General features: G+C 43.1%; 1 protein-coding gene across 2 annotated transcripts in view; it reads left to right on the top strand.

The window, feature by feature from the left end:
* Positions 1-19,588, top strand: part of pde1ca (phosphodiesterase 1C, calmodulin-dependent a) — a 120,703-nt gene that overhangs the window by 30,361 nt on the left and 70,754 nt on the right. For both annotated transcript variants that reach the window (XM_034571803.1, XM_034571802.1), the window contains exon 8: positions 13,102-13,242. In XM_034571803.1, the coding sequence (XP_034427694.1) occupies positions 13,102-13,242 (141 nt within the window). The remainder of the gene's footprint in view (positions 1-13,101; positions 13,243-19,588) is intronic.

Here is a 19,588-nt window from a genome sequence, read left to right as displayed (position 1 = left end):
ATTCAATAAAACCGAGTTGTGCTTTTAACATTAAGTAATGTTACCACGTAGTTAGCAACATAATTTAGTAACTGCTTGTACTAATCGTTAGATAGCGTTAGCTTTTGTATTTCTTTGCAGCAGATAACACAGTAGGGATGTAACTTGCTACTCTGAAACATCCTGCTCTATTCTTGGATGTATTTCTGGACTACCAGCTTCCTCTCTGTCGCTGTTGGACTTATTGTCAAACGGTTTGAAATTTGCCATTGTTTATTATCAACGTGTGTTTTTATCTTTAGAGGCTAAGAAGCTAAGCAGAATCTACGCACATTCAAGGCACTCTTATGCACACTTGACTGCTGACGTGCTTGTGCAAAATAATCAGTTATTGTGTTTTCTTCAGCCAGAAAGTTATATCACGTATAAAGGGTACTTATAGTTTTTAATATATCTCAAGAAACGCATAACTTAAAAAGACAAACAGGTGCATTATGGGAGTTCCCCCAGCAGTCTATTCCTATAGCAGCATAGGGGGGATGGTTCAGGACTCACCTGATACATTCCTAACTATAGGCATTATCAAAAAGGAACGTTTTAAGTCTAACTTCAAATGTAGAGATAGTGTCTGCCTCCCAAACCCAGAGTGGGAGCTGGTTTCATAGGAAAGGAGCCTGTTAGCTGAAGGCTCTACCTCCCATTCTACTCTTACAGACTCTAGGAACCACAAGAGAACCTTTATTTTGGGAGCGCAGTGACGTATCTGAACAATACAGTGTTATGAGCTCTTTGATATACAGTACCAGTCAAAAGTTTGGACACACTTTCTCATTCAATGGTTTTTCTTTATTTTTCTTTCTTCTACATTGCAGATTAATATTGAAAACATCAAAACTATGAAGGCACACATGGAATTATGTGGTAAACAAAAAAGTGTTAAACAAACCAGAATATGTTTTATATTTTAGATTCTTCAAAATAGCCACCTTTTGCTCTGATGACAGCTTTGCACACTCTTGGCATTCTTTCAATCAGCTTCATGAGGTAGTCACCTGGAATGGTTTTCAATTAACAGGTTTGCCTTGTCAAGAGTTAATTTGTGGAATTTCTTGCCTTCTTAATGTGTTTGAGACCATCAGTTGTGTTGTGCAGAGGCAGGGTTGGTGTAGAGTTCTATACAGTGAATAAGCCTATTCGACTACAGTTCTAATCCATATTATGGCAAGAACCACTCAACTAAGTAAAGAGAAACGACAGTCCATCATTACTTTAATACAGGAAGGTCAGTAAATCCGGAAAATTTCAAGAACTTTGAATGTATCCTCAAGTTCAGTCGCGAAAACCATCAAACGCCATGATGAAACTGGCTCTCATGAGGACCGCCCCAGGACAGGAAGACCAAGAGTTACCTCTGCTGCTGAGGATAAGTGCAATAGAGTTACCAGCCTCAGAAACCACAAATTAACAGCACCTCAGATTAGAGGCAACATAAATGCTTTGCAGAGTTCAGGTAGCAGACACATCTCAACATCAGCTGTCCAGGGGAGACTGCGTGAATCAGGCCTTCATGGTCGAATTCCTGCAAAGAAGCCACAACTGAGGAAGAACAACAAGAAGAAGAGACTTGCTTGGGCCAAGAAACACAAGGAATGGACATTAAACCAGTGGAAATCTGTACTTTGGTCTGATGAGTCCAAATTTGAGATTTTTGGTTCCAACCGCCATGTCTTTGTAAGACGCACAAAAGGTGAGCGGATGGTCTCTACATGTGTGGTTCCCACCGTGAAGCATGGAGGAGGAGGTGTGATGGTGTGGGGGTGCTTTGCTGGTGATACTGTTGGTGATTTATTCAAAATTCAAGGCATACTCAACCAGCATGGCTACCACAGTCACTAATGACCTTCTAATAGCTTCAGATCAGGTATTGGTGTCTGTCCTCGTTCTGTTAGATCTCTTAGTGCAGCATTCGACACAATTGACCATCAAATTTTATTACAGAGACTAGAACAGTTAATTAGCATTAAAGGAACTGCCCTAAACTGGTTTAAATCATATTTTTCAGATCGATTCCAATTCGTGCAAATTAATGATGAGTCATCTGTGCGCACCAAAGTTAACCACGGTGTTCCACAGGGCTCTGTGCTCGGCCCAATTTTATTCTCATTATATATGCTTCCACTAGGAAACATTATCAGGACACACTCGGTAAATTTCCACTGCTATGCAGGGTTAGAAAAAGGTTGGCAGGTCATTCTCTCAGTGACAGCCTCAGATTGGTTCTTAGGGTGCTGATCCCCCTTCATTGTCCTGTATGAAGGGAGAGACAATAAGAGAAATAGGGGATGTGGATATTTCAAGCTTATTACACAAATAAATTATTGGGCTTGTTAACACATCAACTAACGTTTGTTAAAAAATTGTCATCAACTTTAATTGACTGAATTTATTAAGTAATTGGGCTTATTAACAAATGAAAACTGTGTGTATATTTTTAACTCACCTGTAATGGGAAGAATGTTGCGCTCAGTGGGAGCAGTGATGCTGCGCTTTGGTCTGAAGGATAGCTGGCAGGTCAGGAGTAAGTTTGGTGGTTGAGGTGCGAAGGACGTCACGGAGATGGCTGTCGGTCGTTCTGGTTCTCAGTCTGCTTTTGTTCAGCGTTAACAGAGAGAATGTCTGCTCACAGATGTATGTTGAGCCGAACAGACTCATCATTCGTTTTGCGTGGCGTCTCATCAGAGGAAACTTGGCCTTTTCCAAGCTCCGGTAGAAGTCAGGTAGGGAGAGAAGCTGATGCTGATTCATCACACTGAATTTCGATCAGTTCTAATTGCAGACTCTCCTCCACTTCTTCTGCATCCATTGAAAACGGAGCCACAAACAGTGTGATTTCCTTCTCAATGACAGAAAAATCTTGGAAGCGCTGACTGAATTCTGTCATGAGAGATGTGATCACAGACACATATTCTCCCATTTTTGCAGAGAGCTTGGCATTTGGAAATGCGCATTTGATTTCGGTCAGCGTGGGGAAGTGCGCTACATTGAAGTTGCGCAGTTGTGACTCGAAGAGACGGAGCTTCGCACGGAATGCTTTCATCACGGCAACACGCTCATTGCAAATCAAACAAACACACTTCCCCTTGGTTTCTATGAAAAAATATTCATTTTTCCACCGAGTCTGACATTTTCTGCACTCGATTGCAATCTTGCGTCTCTTCGGTTCCGGCATTTCTGGTGACCCTGAGCAAATTTTTTCTTTGATTGCTTGTTTTGTGGAGACGCTGCCTTGTTCAAGACATTAGCGCCACCTAGTGTTTAAACTAAGAAGTGCACTACAGTGGGCCATAGTCCATTATATTTTTAGACTTTGATACGGGCCAATTAAAAATGGATGGCGGGCCGCAGTTGGACCGTGGGCCGTAGTTTGGACACCCCTGGTCTAGAAGGTTGGGGGACACATGACACTCGGAGCTTCTCTTTCCAGCTTCTCCTTCCTCTTCTCAATCGTTATCACATCAAAGAAATTCATATCTCATCAATACATGTTACTGACTTGACTTCTTCCCCGGAGTCCCTTTGCCTTATCGTCCGCAGATCCAGGGCCACATCGTAGATTATGATCTGTGGATCGCGTATCAGACATCGTAATGGTGGATCCAGTATGGCGGATTCTGTATCGTGCTGGCTGATCGTGATCGTAATGGTGGATCCTGTATCGTGTTGGCATCTGATAATGGTGGTGGACCACGAGGTGGCAGCTGATGGTGGATCCTGATGGCGGCAGTGGACAATGACTGTGGACTATAGTGGCATCCGATCTTGATGGTGGATCATGATCATGGTGGCAGCTGACCATAGACTATGATTGCAGCAGGACTGCTTGATATATAGTATTTCTCCTCAGATACTCGACCATTACTGACAATAATCCACCAATTCATTGACCTTCAGTTATGCTTCAAAATGTTTACCCTTATCAATGCTGCTAAATCCTTTATCTTGATGATGTTCTCCTTTACACTTGACATCTATTGCACTTTTGTCCGTCCTGGGAGAGGGATCTCTCACATGTTGCTCTCTGAGGTTTCTACGTTCTTTTTACCCTGTTAAAAGGGTTTTTTAGTAGTTTTTCCTTACTCTTGTTGAGGATTAAGGGCAGAGGATGTCACACCCTGTTAAAGCCCTATGAGACAAATTGTGATTTGTGAATATGGGCTATACAAATAAAATTTGATTGATGATTGATTGAATTAGCATTTGAATCACAGTGAAACCCCTGATGAATACTTATTTAATTTCACCATTGGATGAAACCACAGACCTTTGAAAGGAAAAGTCATTCGTGTTTGGCAGGTAGATCTGTTATATGGATCAGATAAAGTAAACGTAGAGAACCTATTTTACATAGAACAATGCGTAAATTTTTGTAATCTTGCTCCGGTTCGTGGTGCCTGCCATTTGCCTCAGAGGTGTGAAGACGACGGACAGTTTACTATAGAATACAACAGGACAAAAGCATCACTTTTATGAAAAAAACTTGAGAAGAAACTTAGGGTTTTAGCAGTTCGTACAAATTAAAACGTACACTAGTTCTGCTCAAGCAATCAGTTCTCTCTTCTTCTTTTACCAACTTTCTCGCTAATCCCACAGTTGTTTACACGCTATTCAGATCTGCGAGTTACTTAGCTTAGCAGTTAGCAATGGCTTCTCTCTTTAGCTTTGCTCTAACCGTAATTTTGGGATTATTTATTAGCTTGAGCCAGTTCACATTTAAAATAAACTAGTTCAAAGTTCAGTTCATGCAGAATAAAATATGAACTAGGGCTGCGAAGCGGCACTGAGCAGGCCCAAGCACTTGCGAACTCGGGACCTGATGTGGCCGCGGGAGAGAGCAGCCGGGGACCACACCCACCAATCACGCATTACGGTCCAGACCATCAAGTGCAGACCACACGGTGAAAATTTTATGTAAATCTAATTTAAGTATAAAAATGAGGCTAACTTCCTGTAGGTGGCGCCATCAATATTACTACATACAGACTAATCGATCTGTTTAAGTCGGGGCTCTGATGTAGCGTGAGCAATTTGGGGCCAATTGGACAATGTACAGTGGAGTTACAACAACTTCATTTTCATGCTGATCAGAAGTTGGCGCTATGACCCTGACTCAATATTGACATATGGCGCTGTTCACGCCTGGACTCTGATCATGTGACAGAATTTTAGGGCCAATTGAACAATGCACAGTGGAGTTAAAAAAAACGTCCTTTTCACCGTCAATCAGTAGGTGATGTTATGACCCAGAGTTAATATTGACATATGGAGCTGTTCAGGCCTGGACTCTGATCATGTGACAGAATTGTGGTGGTGATTGGACAATGCACAGTGGAGTTATGACAACATCGTCTCCTTTGACGAAGAATGAATCTTCGGCGCACCTCAATGTTTACACGGTTTGAGGAAATGTCACAATTCTGACTATGTTCCTATAGCTTGTCTGACCTTATTTGAGCTGTATATTGTAAAGCAACCAGGAGCAGTGCATCAAAGTATAAAACATGTCAGTTCCTGTCGCCAGCAGGTGGCGCTGTGACGATGACTCAATATTGACATATGGATCTGTTCAGGCCGGCACTGTGATCGTGTGAATGAGTTTTAAGAATGATTGGAAAATGAGTATAATGAGTATAATAAATCCCTCTTTTTCGGTTAATCATCAAACTTTGACACCACGCCACTATCAGACCATGTGACGAACACAAAAAAATGGAGGTAGTTCCAATCTCCATAGAGTTGAGATGACACATTGAATTTAAAGTTGATCTGATGAAAGCTCTAGGAGGAATTCATTTAAATACATGTGTAAATGGTCCAAAATGGCCACTTAATTAAAAATGGCTGACTTCCTGTTTGGTCTAGTATATAATTTCAAGAGGGTTTTTTGTTCGTAATGAAAAGACATGTCCCTACCAATGTTTGTACATGTCGGTCAATTGTGGTGACGTGGCTGCACTTTAGGGGGCGCAATTCAGCTATTTTGCCACGCCCATTCCTTAAAACAATATGAATGTCTTCGGGGGGGGGGGGGGGGCTGTTTTTACACACATGTGGTTTGAAGGAGATTGAACAATGTACACTGAAGTTACAGGAATTTCTTGTTTCATGATTTCTGTGCAGATGTCATCAGGCCGGGAATCTTGTCTTAGATATTTGACGCCACGCCACGGTCACACCGTGTGACGAAAACTCACAATTTGATCTCCATCTTGTTGAAAATTTGAAAAGCTCTAGGAGGAGTTCGTTAAAATACACGTGTAAAATGGCCATAATGGCCACTAAATTCAAAATGGCTGACTTCTTGTTACGTTAGGGACTTATGCTCCTTGAGACTTTTTTGTTTGTCTGGTCATGATACACGTGTGTACCGATTTTCTTGAAGATCGGTGAAAGCAAACTCAGGGGCTGTGTTCTAGGTGGCGGTGTTCAGCCATTTTGCCACACCCAATTCAAATTGTTTCAGAATACGTACATTTTCACCACTTCTGAATTTTCGGGAAACTTTAGTGAGTTTTTGAGAATGTCTAGGCATGAAAAACGCGATTAATTTCGCCTGAAAAATATCTATACTCACATCCGTTTCAACAGGGCCTTCACATTGTCAGTGCTGTGCCCCAAATAATCATTTCAATTTCAATAGCGCCTCCGCACTGTCGGTGCTCGAGCACTAATAATCATTTCAATTTCAATGGGACCTCCGAACTGTCGGTGCTCAAGCCCTTATAATAAGAATAATTATTATAATTTCAATGGGCCTCCGCACTGTCAGTGCTCGGGCCCTAACTAGTTCACGTTCATAGTTAATTTTTTTTTAATTTTCAACTAAGTTCACGATTCCAAAAATGACCTAGTTCACGTTCATTTGTTCTATTTTTTATTTGGACAAACTTAAGATCATGTGTTTAGTTATTAATCGATGGTGTCGGATCATGTCTGTGTGTCGCTCCACTGACTGTGAGCGTCACGTCTCGTGTTGTACTGAGCACAAAATGTTGATGAGTCATTTTTCATGATGTTTAAATACAGTCTCATAAACTCTGGTGCGAATCAAACAAACACTAAGTTACTTCATGTACTGATCAGGTCCTGATAACTTGTGATAAGTGTTAAAGTGAGGGCAGGTCAGAGTGGAGGAGGAAACAGAAACTCCAGCACAGTACAAACCAACTGCAGCTTCTGCTCTGATCTAGAACATGAGGCACAGCAACCTTTTACTTTACCTTAACCTTAGCTCGGATTAAGGAGTGCTCCTTAATCCGTGTTACTTTAAATAAATTGTATTTATTTATTTTAAATTTCTGTCGTGTGTTTTACATTTTGCTGATTTTGAACAAAAGTGATTATTGATGGATTTTATTCATTTGGTCAAGAGACTAAACTCTGTCTCAGAAAAAAAGTTATCACCTCAGCTATCAGTAGTAAATTCCTTAAAATACAGGAATGTCAGCACAAACACATACACATCAAACTTTATTTCCTATTTAGCAAATTAATCTTGTAGGTATTTGTAAAAAATCATTACTTATTTTATCATCATGTTTTCTTTTCTTTTCTTTTGTACATTAATTCATCAGCAGGAATAATATATCACTGATATTTGTGGATCTGGGAGCATACGACTTCATCTGCTCCAGCTTCTTTAATCTCCTCTGATTTTGATCAGGCATAACTTTTATTACTTTCTGTGGCAAATGACCCAGCAACTGTCGACCAGTTCGCTCAAACATGAGTGCAGTTAAAGACACAATATTCTGTAAGTTTATGTTTTCATCTGCCTCTGACTCCAGCTGGCATTCTGGAGCAAAACATTGCTTCGGACCAGGCACCTTATTTTGCCAGTTTATCAATGGTAGACTGATTTACTTGAAACTTTTGCTTTGCATTCGGATTTGGCATATTTTATTTTTAAACAAATTGTTCACGGTTTAGTTTTAACCTCGGCTGTGGACTGATTATTATATTGGCATATTCACATTAATAAAAAACATTAACTTATACAATCATTAAACCCTGCTGCAGCATCAGAGCTTCCATAGTTACATTTTCTTTACCAAATCAGTGGTGGCAAACTTCAAGGATTTTTAACGAAAACTCAGAAAGTATTTCGCCTTGTGTACACACTCTTAAAACTATCGGCGACCTCAACTCCAGGATCAGAAATCCGAACGGAGACTCCACTTTTCCCAGAGGACACAGAGTAGATGAAGCCGCCCCAGAAAACATCCCCTCCTTTTGGGGGCTGTGGGGTTCAATTAACAAACCACAGTCTTTTTCAAATTTTTCCTTACAGACACAGGCTCACCGCCAAACTGCCGATTACACCAATGTCAGGGTGTAATCAGGTGGCAGCTATTGCCTGTGCCTGGCGAGACCCAAAGTTGCCCCAGAAACCAACCAACCACTGGTAAACAGATTAAGTACAGACTTAGTACAGTGCAGTATGACATTATAAATATACAAGATACAATTTTCACTACAGCTCAGTTCACCTTCTTTCATTTCTGCTCATTCAGTTTTGATTCAAATAGATCAATTTGGATTTTATTCTCGTTGGCCATGAGGTCAGTCTACTAAGAAAAACTCCCCTCAACACACATACTAGCCTTTGATTGTTTTGGGGTTTTTTTCTGTTTTGTTTACAGTCAAATAGCAGAAATCTTGCATGTTTTCTTTATGATCTCCTCAAGCTCTGACACAGTAAGGCAAATCAAAGAATAACTTTAAATATGCAACTTACCGTATCTTTGCTGTATTGAGATCCTAGCCAATTTGTTATGGATGTTTTCTGGAAGCTGGTGAAAGGAGAACTCAGGCAGCAGCTAATGCAGAAGATTTTAATGTAGACTTGATGCATCAAGGAGACCAGAAGTTGGAACAATATACAAACGCTAACAGAGTAACATGAGCAATTATCACCCCCAATTCTGAAGATGTCCCCCACAGCATCCCCAGATACAGTATCTTCCTCTGCTTGCGTCACCCATTCTAACAGCACATCCATGAATGGGTAGAATTGCCATCACTCTCTATGTTACATGTAGGTGTTCGCATCCTATTGGATAGTTAAGCCTAAAGTATGCATTCCTAAATCACATTGTGTCCTTGCCACTGGTGAAATACGCAAAAGAGTTGGGGAGAGTTGAAGTTGGTGTCTCTCTGTCTGGCGCATCTGAATTAGATATGAAAGTCCCTAAGCGTAGACACTACAATGTACTGTTGGTTGGCCCTTTATCTATAACCTGACCTTGGTTTCTGCTTAGAGAGAGAAGGGAGTATGTAATTATACAGGCACTATTCTCCTGTACAGATATAATATACAATATACATTATATACATAATATTTAGTGGCATATACAGTAATGTTGTGAGGATGGTCAAAAATTCCTTAACAAGAAGAGCCAAGCTCCTCTGTTCTTAATCCTCAACAAGAGTAAGGAAAACTACCAAAAAATCCTCAGACGTAGAAACCTCAGAGAGAGCCACATGTGAGGGATCCCTCTCCTAGGACGGACAGAAGTGCGATAGATGTCGCGTGTAACTGACAACATTGATAAGAAGAAACACTTTGTAACACAATGGAAAGTAAATGAATAGAGGAGTTATTGTCAGTAATGGAAGAGTATGTGAGTAGGCATATTGTATATCAAGAAGTCTTGTTGAAAATAATAGTGCACGATCAGCTGCCACCATGATCAGGATCCAACACCACAATCAGATTACAACATGAGAACCTGAGCCAGCTCTAACTATGAGCTTTATCAAAAAGTAAGGTTTTAAGCCTACTCTTAAAAATAGAGAGTGTGCCTGCCTCCCGAACTGAAACTGGGAGATGATTCCACAGGAGAGGAGCTTAATAGCTGAAAGCTCTGGCGCCTGCAGTCACCTGTGGGGTGACTGCATCCCACACGAACAGGTCACAACATTTCTGCTTAGCTGCAATTCAACACAACAGTAATATACAAGTGACTAAACCAAAGTGGATTGCAACAACCACAACACCAAAATGATCCAGGTTGCCAACACACACCTATGCAACCAAGAAGTGATCCAACAAATGCAGAGAGCAGTTACCACAACACAAAAGGTCACACACACAACCTACCGGAATAAAAAGCATTAATCACGGCTCCACAAGACAGTGACCAAACAAAATGTAGTCATCGCACAAGAGATCACAACCAAGGTGCTGTTCTAAGGCAACCCAAACCCTATCTGCCTAACGAAATAGCTATCTAGCCTAGCTAGTCTTCAGTGGCTCCCCAGGAGGCTTCTTTAAACGTTTAACTCAGTAAGTGGGCAGCAGACTCAAGACAAAGTCCCCTCATACCCTGAAAATGTACCCACACCCAGGTATACCACCAAAAATAAGAAAGGCTAAATAATAAAGTGGCAAGACTCAAGTCTGCCCGATGGCTAAATAATTAGGATGCTCTCAAACACCCAGCACGGAACCCAGCACCCAGTCAAGTACCATTTGCACATAGCAAAAACCACAAATGATTTACAAAAGAAATGCCCCATTCACTTAAACAAAGCTCATTAGAGACAAATATACACAAACATTTACTTCACCTCATGGATGTTCTATCCCGGACGAGCGCCCAAATGTTACGCCCCACGATTATGTGGCCATACGGGGCGAACAACATGTAAGACAAAACTTGTTTTTTTGGTTTTGTTTCTTAAACAAACAAAAAAAAACACAGGACGAGATGTAAACATCCTTAAGTGACCACCACTGACACGAATCAACTACAGAAAGCCTTTAAAACAGCCGAACCATGGGATTTATTAACATCAAATGACACAATACACACAATGTTAAAATCCCAGGCTGAGGCCCAGCAGAACCAGCAGTCCCCACACTGGAAGCCTCAATTCACTGGACAGGTGCACCTCATTGATGACTGATCAGATTGGAGCTAGAGGAGAGACAAGAGAAAAACAGGAACACTACAGCTGTAACAGGGACAACAAGTAAGCCTTGTCAAAATTCCTGACTGTTTCACTGGTAGCGAGGGCAATGTCATCTAGAATAGCTATTGCATTAGATAATGCTTTTCTAAGGTGTTTAGGGCCGAGTATTAGAATCTCTGTTTTATTTGAGTTTAATTGGAGAAAATTGCAGGTCATCCAGATTTTTATGTCCTTGAAATATGCTTGAAGTTTAGTTAATTGATTACACTGTTCTGGTTTTATTGATAGGTATAACTGGGTGTCATCCGCATAGCTATGTAAATTGAGTGTTTCCTGATAATGTTTCCTAGTGGAAGCATATATAAGGTGAATAAAATTGGGCCGAGCACAGAACCCAGAGGGACATCATGGTTAACTTTGGTGCGCACAGATGTCTCATCGTTAATTTGCACAAATTGGAATTGATCTGATAAATTGGATTCAAACTAGGTTAGGACCGTTCCTTTAATTCCAATAAACTGTTGTAGTCTCTGTAATAAAATGGGATGATCAATAGTGTCAAAGGCTGCACTAAGATCTAACAGGACGAGAACAGACACAACCCCTGATCTGAAGCTATTAGAAGGTCATTTGGGACTTTTGCCAAGGCTGTCTCTGTGCTATGATGAGCTCTTAACCCTGACTGAAAGTCTTCATATAGATTACTTTCCTGGAGAAACTCACACAGCTGATTGGCTACAACCTTCTCCAGGATTTTAGACTGGAAGGGGAGGTTGGATATTGGTCTGTAGTTGGCTTAAACCTCTGGGTCTAGAGTGGGTTTTTTGAAAAGGGGTTTGATTACAGCTAGCTTAAAGGACAATGGTACATATCCTGATGATAATGATAGACTGATTGTATTAAGTAAAGTACTATGCTATTAATAGGGCAGAATATCTGTAAGCAACTTTGTAGGAATGGGATCTAAGATACAAGTTGCGGGTTTAGACGATGAGATTATTGAGGCCAGCTGATCAAGGGTGATTAGAGAGAAGCTGTCTAAATAATTAGTAGGATTCTCAGCTGTTCCTGAGATTTCTGTGCTTGATGATGTATTAAGAACTGAGGGGAGGAGATAGTAGATTTTATTTCTAATACTTTGAATTTTATCGTGAAAGAAATTCATAAAGACATTGCTATTCAGGGATGGAGGAGTACTGGAGTAAATGGAGCTGTGACTCTTTGTCAGCCAGGCTACAGTGCTGAAGAGAAACCTGGGGTTGTTTTAATTTCCTTCTGTTAATGTGGAGTAATGGGCAGCTCTTGCTTTGTGGAGGCCCTCTTATTTACCCTAAGACTATCTTTCCAGGATAGGTGATTTTCAACTCAGTTGTTGGAGCGCAACTTCCTTTCTAGTTTTCTTGATGCTTGTTTTAGTGTACACATTCATATTCTCTCTGGCCACACCTTAGATCTACTACCTGTTCAGACTTATTCTCTTACAAGTTGACAGTCTATAATCCATTATTTGGATTTTTTCTTTTTTTAAATATAAAGGAAGCTGTAATCACAGGATATGCTTACACCGACAGTTTTTATCTTTTATGCTATCATTAAATTAGGGTTAGTGTTTATATTCCACAGATATGCTCTCTGGTAGTGGAAAGGCTTTAATGATTCAGCCTCTGCAATAGAATATGATGGTCAAATGGGGTCAAATGCAGCACTGAGATAAAAAAAAAAAATAGATCTCAGATCCTTGACCAAATCAATAGTCATTTGTAACTTTCACAAGTGATGTTTCTCTGCTATAATGGTCTCTAAATACTGAAAAACCTCAAAGTATTATTAAAGGGTAACTCCGGCAGGTGCTGGGGGCTCTACATATGTGTAAAAAAAGTATTACAGCATTTCTTGTCCCAAGAAGGAATAATGGCAACATTTACAAATATCCTTAAGTAATGGCAACTTTTAGTGGAGTAGTTGCATATTGGCCATTATAGACACCTTTGATGCAGGAGAAAATTTCATGTAATAAACAAAGGTCTGTCTAGTTTTGCTGCATCAATTCTGATAAGATTTTAACTCTCCATTGTGTGTCTGGAAATGTTAGGGGTGCCAAGTTCATATTTGTCACTGTGCTTCTTTGTTGTGTTGCCTTTATGTCAGGTCCCTGTTTCTGCCCTCATATCATTTGTGGACTCGTTGGAGGGGGGCTACAGAAAGCACAAGAACCCCTACCACAACCTGATGCACGCTGCTGATGTCACACAGACTATCCATTTCCTGATCCTCAAGACTGGCATGGTGGTAAGTCTGGTGTTGGGTTAATGCAGACACAACCATGCAATGTATCACAATGGATAGAAATTTGCTTATTTCTTTCAAGCAATTCTCTCTTATGTCACCATAGGTGCTTCAATATTGAGTTTACGGTCAAATATAACTTGTATAGGTAGGACCCAGATGCAACATGATACAGTTGGATATAATCAGTTGGAATTGATCATTAATGCAGCTCTCAGCAGACACAGGGAAAGGCAGGCAGGTGATCAGTTCCATATCAGGAATCACTGGAGGTTCAGCCTCGAAACAGAGATTACAGGGATTACGGATCAAATACGCTCTAGGTGGCCCCTATCAGCGAGCTGAACTCCCTCTAGAATGTTCATTTATTTATACAGCGCTTGACAAAGCTTTACAGTACAGTTTTACATTCACCAACTCACGCACACATTCATCCAGTGCATCTATGTGCAGCACTTTCTGTAATGTACTGAGATGTGTTGGACTCAAATGCTCGACTCGGAGACAGAGATGATAAAGAATAACTTTTACTGAATGGTTTCGGTACACGGAGTGGCAGTCCCGTTAACAAACACAATATTCCAATAAGTGTCGGGCAGAAGTCGAAGGAGATCCAGTCCAGGTTCGGTACACAGGTGAGGCAGTCCAATAACAAACACACAATTCCAATGAGTGTCAGGCAGTAGCAGGGTTCGGTGAAGATCCAGTCCAGGTTCGGTACACGGATAGACAATTGTTGAACAGGCAGAGGTACCGACAGGGAAGAAGCAAAAGCGGAGTCGATTACACAGGCCGGGGTCGGAATCACTAGAAACTTAATTATCATAGAAATCGCTGGGACGCTTGAGACACGGGGAAACAAAGATGAACTGGCAACGCGACACAGGAACACACAGACTAAATACACTAGGTGATGAGCACACACAAGGCAGGGAGTGAGGAGTTAGTAAGCAGGACTGGACGTAACAGTACCCCCCCCCCAGGGATGGCACCGGACGTCCCAGGCTGGTCAGGATGAAGGCGGTTAAAGTCTTGAATGAGGGCCGGGTCAACAATGTTCTTCGTTGGCACCCACGCCCTCTCCTCAGGACCGTACCCCTCCCAGTCTACCAAGTATTGGCGACCGCGGTGGCGAACTGCCAAGAGGCGTTTGACCGTGTACACCGGACCTCCATCGACGATCCTCGGAGGAGGAGGGAGCTTGGTGGGAGGGACCAATGGGCTCTCCAATGCAGGCTTGATCCGGGACACATGGAAGGTGGGATGCACCCTCATTGACCTGGGAAGCTTGAGTCGCACTGCAGCGGGGTTGATGATCCTGGAGATGGGGAACGGACCAATAAACCGGGGGGCCAACTTGCGGGACTCCACACGTAGGGGAATGTCACGGGTGGACAGCCAAACTCTATTGCCAGGTTGGTACGTGGGTGCAGGAGTCCGTCGTCGGTCCGCCATCTTTCTTGCACGGACTGAGCTTCTTAGGAGGACTTCACGGACCCCACTCCAGACCCGACGGCACTGATGGATGAACCTCTGGGCAGAGGGGACGTTGACTTCCTTCTCTAGGTCGGGGAACAATGGTGGTTGGTAGCCATAGGCACACTGAAATGGAGAAAGGCCGGTAGATGAACTGGGTAAAGTATTGTGTGCATACTCTACCCAGATGAGATGATTACTCCAGGTAGCCGGGTTTTGGGAGACAAGGCATCGCAGTCCGGTCTCCAGTTCCTGGTTCATCCGCTCCGCCTGGCCGTTGGACTGGGGATGGTATCCGGAGGAGAGACTGACTGTGGCGCCGAGGAGGGAACAGAACGCCTTCCAGAACTGGGAAACAAACTGTGGACCCCGGTCTGACACCACATCCTTCGGGAACCCATGGATGCAAAAAACATGCAACAGGACAGCCTGCGCAGTTCCTTTGGCAGAAGGCAGCTTGGGCATGGGAATGAAATGAACCATCTTAGAGAATCGATCAACAACTGTTAAAATAGTGGTGTTACCTTTCGAGGGAGGCAACCCGGTAACAAAGTCCAGAGAGATGTCAGACCAGGGGCGATGGGGCACAGAAAGTGGCTGCAGAAGCCCAGAGGGTGGGCGTCGCGAGCTCTTGTTCTGAGCACACACGGCACAGGCAGTCACGTATTCCCTGACCTCTCCCTCCATGGATGGCCACCAGAAGCATTGTCTGACCACAAAGAGAGTCCGCGAGGACCGGGGCAGTAGTAAATGTCTCCTTCAATCTTTGAAAAGCTCTCTCAGCCGGTAGTGACCACTGAAACTTCATGTTGGAGGAGGTCAGGTTATGCAATGGGGAAGCAATAGTGCTGAAGTTTCTAATGAAACGTCTGTAAAAATTAGCAAAACCCGGAAAGCGTTGGAGATGTTTGCGAGAAGTAGGAGTAGACCACTCAGTCACAGCGCTAACCTTTGCCGGATCCATCTGGATGTTGTCTTGAGAGACGATGAACCCTAGGAAAGCGACGGAGGACACATGAAATTCACACTTCTCTGCCTTCACAAAGAGTTGGTGGGTGAGAAGACGCTGGAGAACCTGGTGAACATGCTGGACATGAGTGTCCTTATCTGGGGAGAAGATGAGGATATCATCCAAATAAACAAAGACATATTTATTCAACATGTCGCGGAGTACGTCGTTAACCAACGCCTGAAATACCGCTGGCGCATTAGATAAACCGAATGGCATCACGAAGTACTCATAGTGACCACTGGGGGTATTAAAGGCCGTCTTCCATTCATCCCCTTCTCTTATCCTCACCAAGTGATAGGCGTTCCTCAGGTCCAGCTTGGTGAAGACCTTAGCGTTCTTTAGTAGCTCAAACGCAGAGGAGATGAGGGGAAGAGGATACCGATTCTTGATGGTTATCTCATTCAATCCCCGATAATCAATACAGGGGCGGAGCGTCTTATCTTTCTTGGCAACAAAGAAGAACCCAGCTCCGGCAGGAGAGGAGGACGGCCGAATAAGTCCCGCCGCCAGGGAAGAGTCAATATATTCGGTCATAGTCTTTACCTCCGGGGAAGACAAAGAATAGAGGCGCCCCCTAGGGGGTGAACTACCTGGTAGCAGGTCAATGGCACAGTCATAAGGTCGATGAGGCGGTAGAGAGGTAGCCCGAGTCTTGTTGAAGACTTCCTTGAGGTCTAGGTACCATGGAGGCACTCTGGAGAGGTCTGGGAAATCGGAGTCCAAAGAAGCTGTGCGAGGCGAGGTGACAGCAGAACGAGAAACAGGAAGTTCAAGACAACTGAGAGATGAAACATCAGAGGAGTGGGATACTTTGGAGATAGAAACGGCGCGAATGCAGGTGACAGAACATTTCCTGTCCCAACCTGTTACTTCCCCTGTGACCCAGTTCATGTGGGGGTTATGTTTGGAGAGCCATGGAAAACCCAGAATGAGAGGGTGTGATGGAGAGTTGAAAAGGTGAAAGCTCAGAGATTCAGTATGTTCTTTGGAGATATTTTACACAGTAAGTGTCCATCTAGAGCGTGAGCCTCTAATGGCTTGGGAAGAGGAATTAATTTTAAATTTAATTTCTTAGCTAACCTCCAGTCCATAAAGCTCTCGTCAGCCCCGGAGTCAACTAAGAAAGGATAAATGACAGTCTGAGATGGTGTGATAAGCACTGCTTGCATAAGAGGTCGAACAGAAGAAACAGTAGTGTGGCTCACCAGTGTATATCTTGCAGTTGCCTGGTCCTTCACTGGACAGCCTGAGAGGTAGTGGCCCAACTGCCCACAATAGATGCATCTTCCCTCACAGACTCGACGTTGATGCTCCTCTGGACTGAGCTTGGTTCGACCCAGCTGCATTGGCTCCTCCGTACCCGCAGAGGGCGCTGGTGCGACGGCCGTGGGTGTGAACCGAGCCGGAGCTCGCCAGGACTGTTGAGTGGTAGTCGACTGTCCCCTCTGGAAAGGTGCAGAATAGTCAGGCCTGGATTTCCCACGATCCTGGAGACGTTTATCAATCTTGACGACCAGTGCTATGAGAGAGTCAACATCATCTGGCAATTCACGATTGATTAACTGATCCTTTATGGGCTCCGCTAACCCATACAGGAACGCGTCAAACAAGGATTCCTCATTCCAGCCACTATCGGTCGCCAATGTGCGAAATCCAATGGCATAATCAGAGACACGCCGATTGCCCTGGCGAAATCCCATCAGTGCTCTCGCTGCCTCTTGACCTGGGTTAGTGGTGTTGAAGATCTTGCTCAGTGTATTCGTAAACAGCTAAACCGAGGAACAGACGTGCGAGTTTCTTGCCCACTCGGCAGTCGCCCATTTCTCTGCCCTGCCAGAGAGATATGATATTACGTAAGCCACTTTGGAGCGTTCTGTCTGGAAAGATGGTGCATTTAATTCAAAGTGGAGACCACACTGGACCAGAAAGGCCCTACAGTCTCCAGAATCCCCAGAAAATCTCTCGGGACGGGAGCGACGTGGTGGGATAGCAGGCGGAGCAATAGTGGGAAGTGAAGCTGGAGCTGTGGCTGAAGCTGTGGCTGAAGCTGGAGCTGGCTCTAGAACAGCACTCGGAGCGGTGAAGGTGTCAAGACGATCCATGAGCTGTTGGAACCGATTAGTCAGAAAACTAACCTGACCGTGAACATTCTCCTGGCGTTCCGACATCCCTTGCATCTCGAGGCGGACCGCGTTAAATTGTTCCTCCGTCTGATGAAGTCGTCTGCCTTGTGCCTGCAGGGCAGCGCGCACGGAATCGGAGTCGGCTGAATCCATCTTTATGGCCAGTTCGTACTGTAATGTACTGAGATGTGTTGGACTCAAATGCTCAACTCGGAGACAGAGATGATAAAGAATAACTTTTACTGAATGGTTTCGGTACACGGAGTGGCAGTCCCGTAACAAACACAATATTCCAATAAGTGTCGGGCAGCAGCAGAAGTCGAAGGAGATCCAGTCCAGGTTCGGTACACACGTGAGGCAGTCCAATAACAAACACACAATTCCAATGAGTGTCAGGCAGTAGCAGGGTTCGGTGAAGATCCAGTCCAGGTTCGGTACACGGGTAGACAATTGTTGAACAGGCAGAGGTACCGACAGGGAAGAAGCAAAAGCGGAGTCGATTACACAGGCCGGGGTCGGAATCACTAGAAACTTAATTATCATAGAAATCGCTGGGACGCTTGAGACACGGGGAAACAAAGACGAACTGGCAACGCGACACAGGAACACACAGACTAAATACACTAGGTGATGAGGAACAGGTGCAAACAATCGGGGAGGAGCAGACAATCAACAAGGTGGAGCACACACAAGGCAGAGAGTGAGGAGTTAGTAAGCAGGACTGGACGTAACACTTTCTTGATGAGAACGGGAAATCTGGGGTTCAATATATTTCCCAAGGACACTTTGGTACGGAAGCGTATTGCATTCACTTGAAAAAAAAAAAAATCTGTTTTTCGATATAATTATCTCGGAAATTCCGAGATTAATTCTCATAAAAAAAAAAATTTAAAAAACAACTCTGTTTTTCTGAGATAATTATTTCGGAAATTCCGAGATAGATTTTCATAAAAAAAAAAGAAAAAATAAGGGGGCTCTGTTTTTCTGAGATAATTGTAATCTAGTATTTTGATGAAGTTACATTTTGCATGGACGTTTCGCATAGAGCCCTTGTTCAGCGGGCTACATGTAACTGTTGCACTCTTAGACAGTCTTTTGTTTGGCACGATTTATTGTATTAGCGCCATGACGTATAGTGTCGCTTCAAACTGTCAGACTCTCCTTCTGTATAAATAACAGTGAACTACAAAAGACTAATGTAGCCGAGTGTTTTGTTCTCTTATACTGTCAGGCCTCAGCCGAAAAAGGACACGAGAGATGGTTATTGAATCGGGACATCACACCCGTTTACTTTCCTTCACACTTCAAAACTTCTCTATCGACAGAACCCTCTTCCGTTAGAACCCCTTTCAAAACAAGAGTCCCAACCAACACCCTGCTTATAACAGGAACTACACATCAACCTTCCATAATAAAGCCACTAAATAAAATAGCTTACACTAACAAACGAAATATTTGAATTATGGACAAAAATGAAAACTATCCTTTATCTATCTGTAGCATATCCCCGAAAGATGGTTGAGACTTTCAAATGATGTTTTCAGGTTTATTTGAAACTTCCCTAAACAACACCGTAAGAGCTTGTGCCTCTTCGGAGGGGCGCTAAAACGTAAAACTTTTCCTTTGTGAAGTTACAGATTCATAACAGTAAGTCCGCGTCTATACAGGAACTTCCCTTTCAAAATAAAAGCATGTTTTAAAAAAAGCTGTTTTTAAAAAAAGATTTTAATGAAAACTT

This window comes from Hippoglossus hippoglossus, chromosome 20, assembly GCF_009819705.1.
Source record: "Hippoglossus hippoglossus isolate fHipHip1 chromosome 20, fHipHip1.pri, whole genome shotgun sequence".
NCBI classification, from domain to species: Eukaryota; Metazoa; Chordata; class Actinopteri; order Pleuronectiformes; family Pleuronectidae; genus Hippoglossus; species Hippoglossus hippoglossus.
This window is presented reverse-complemented; position numbering and strand designations above follow the sequence as displayed.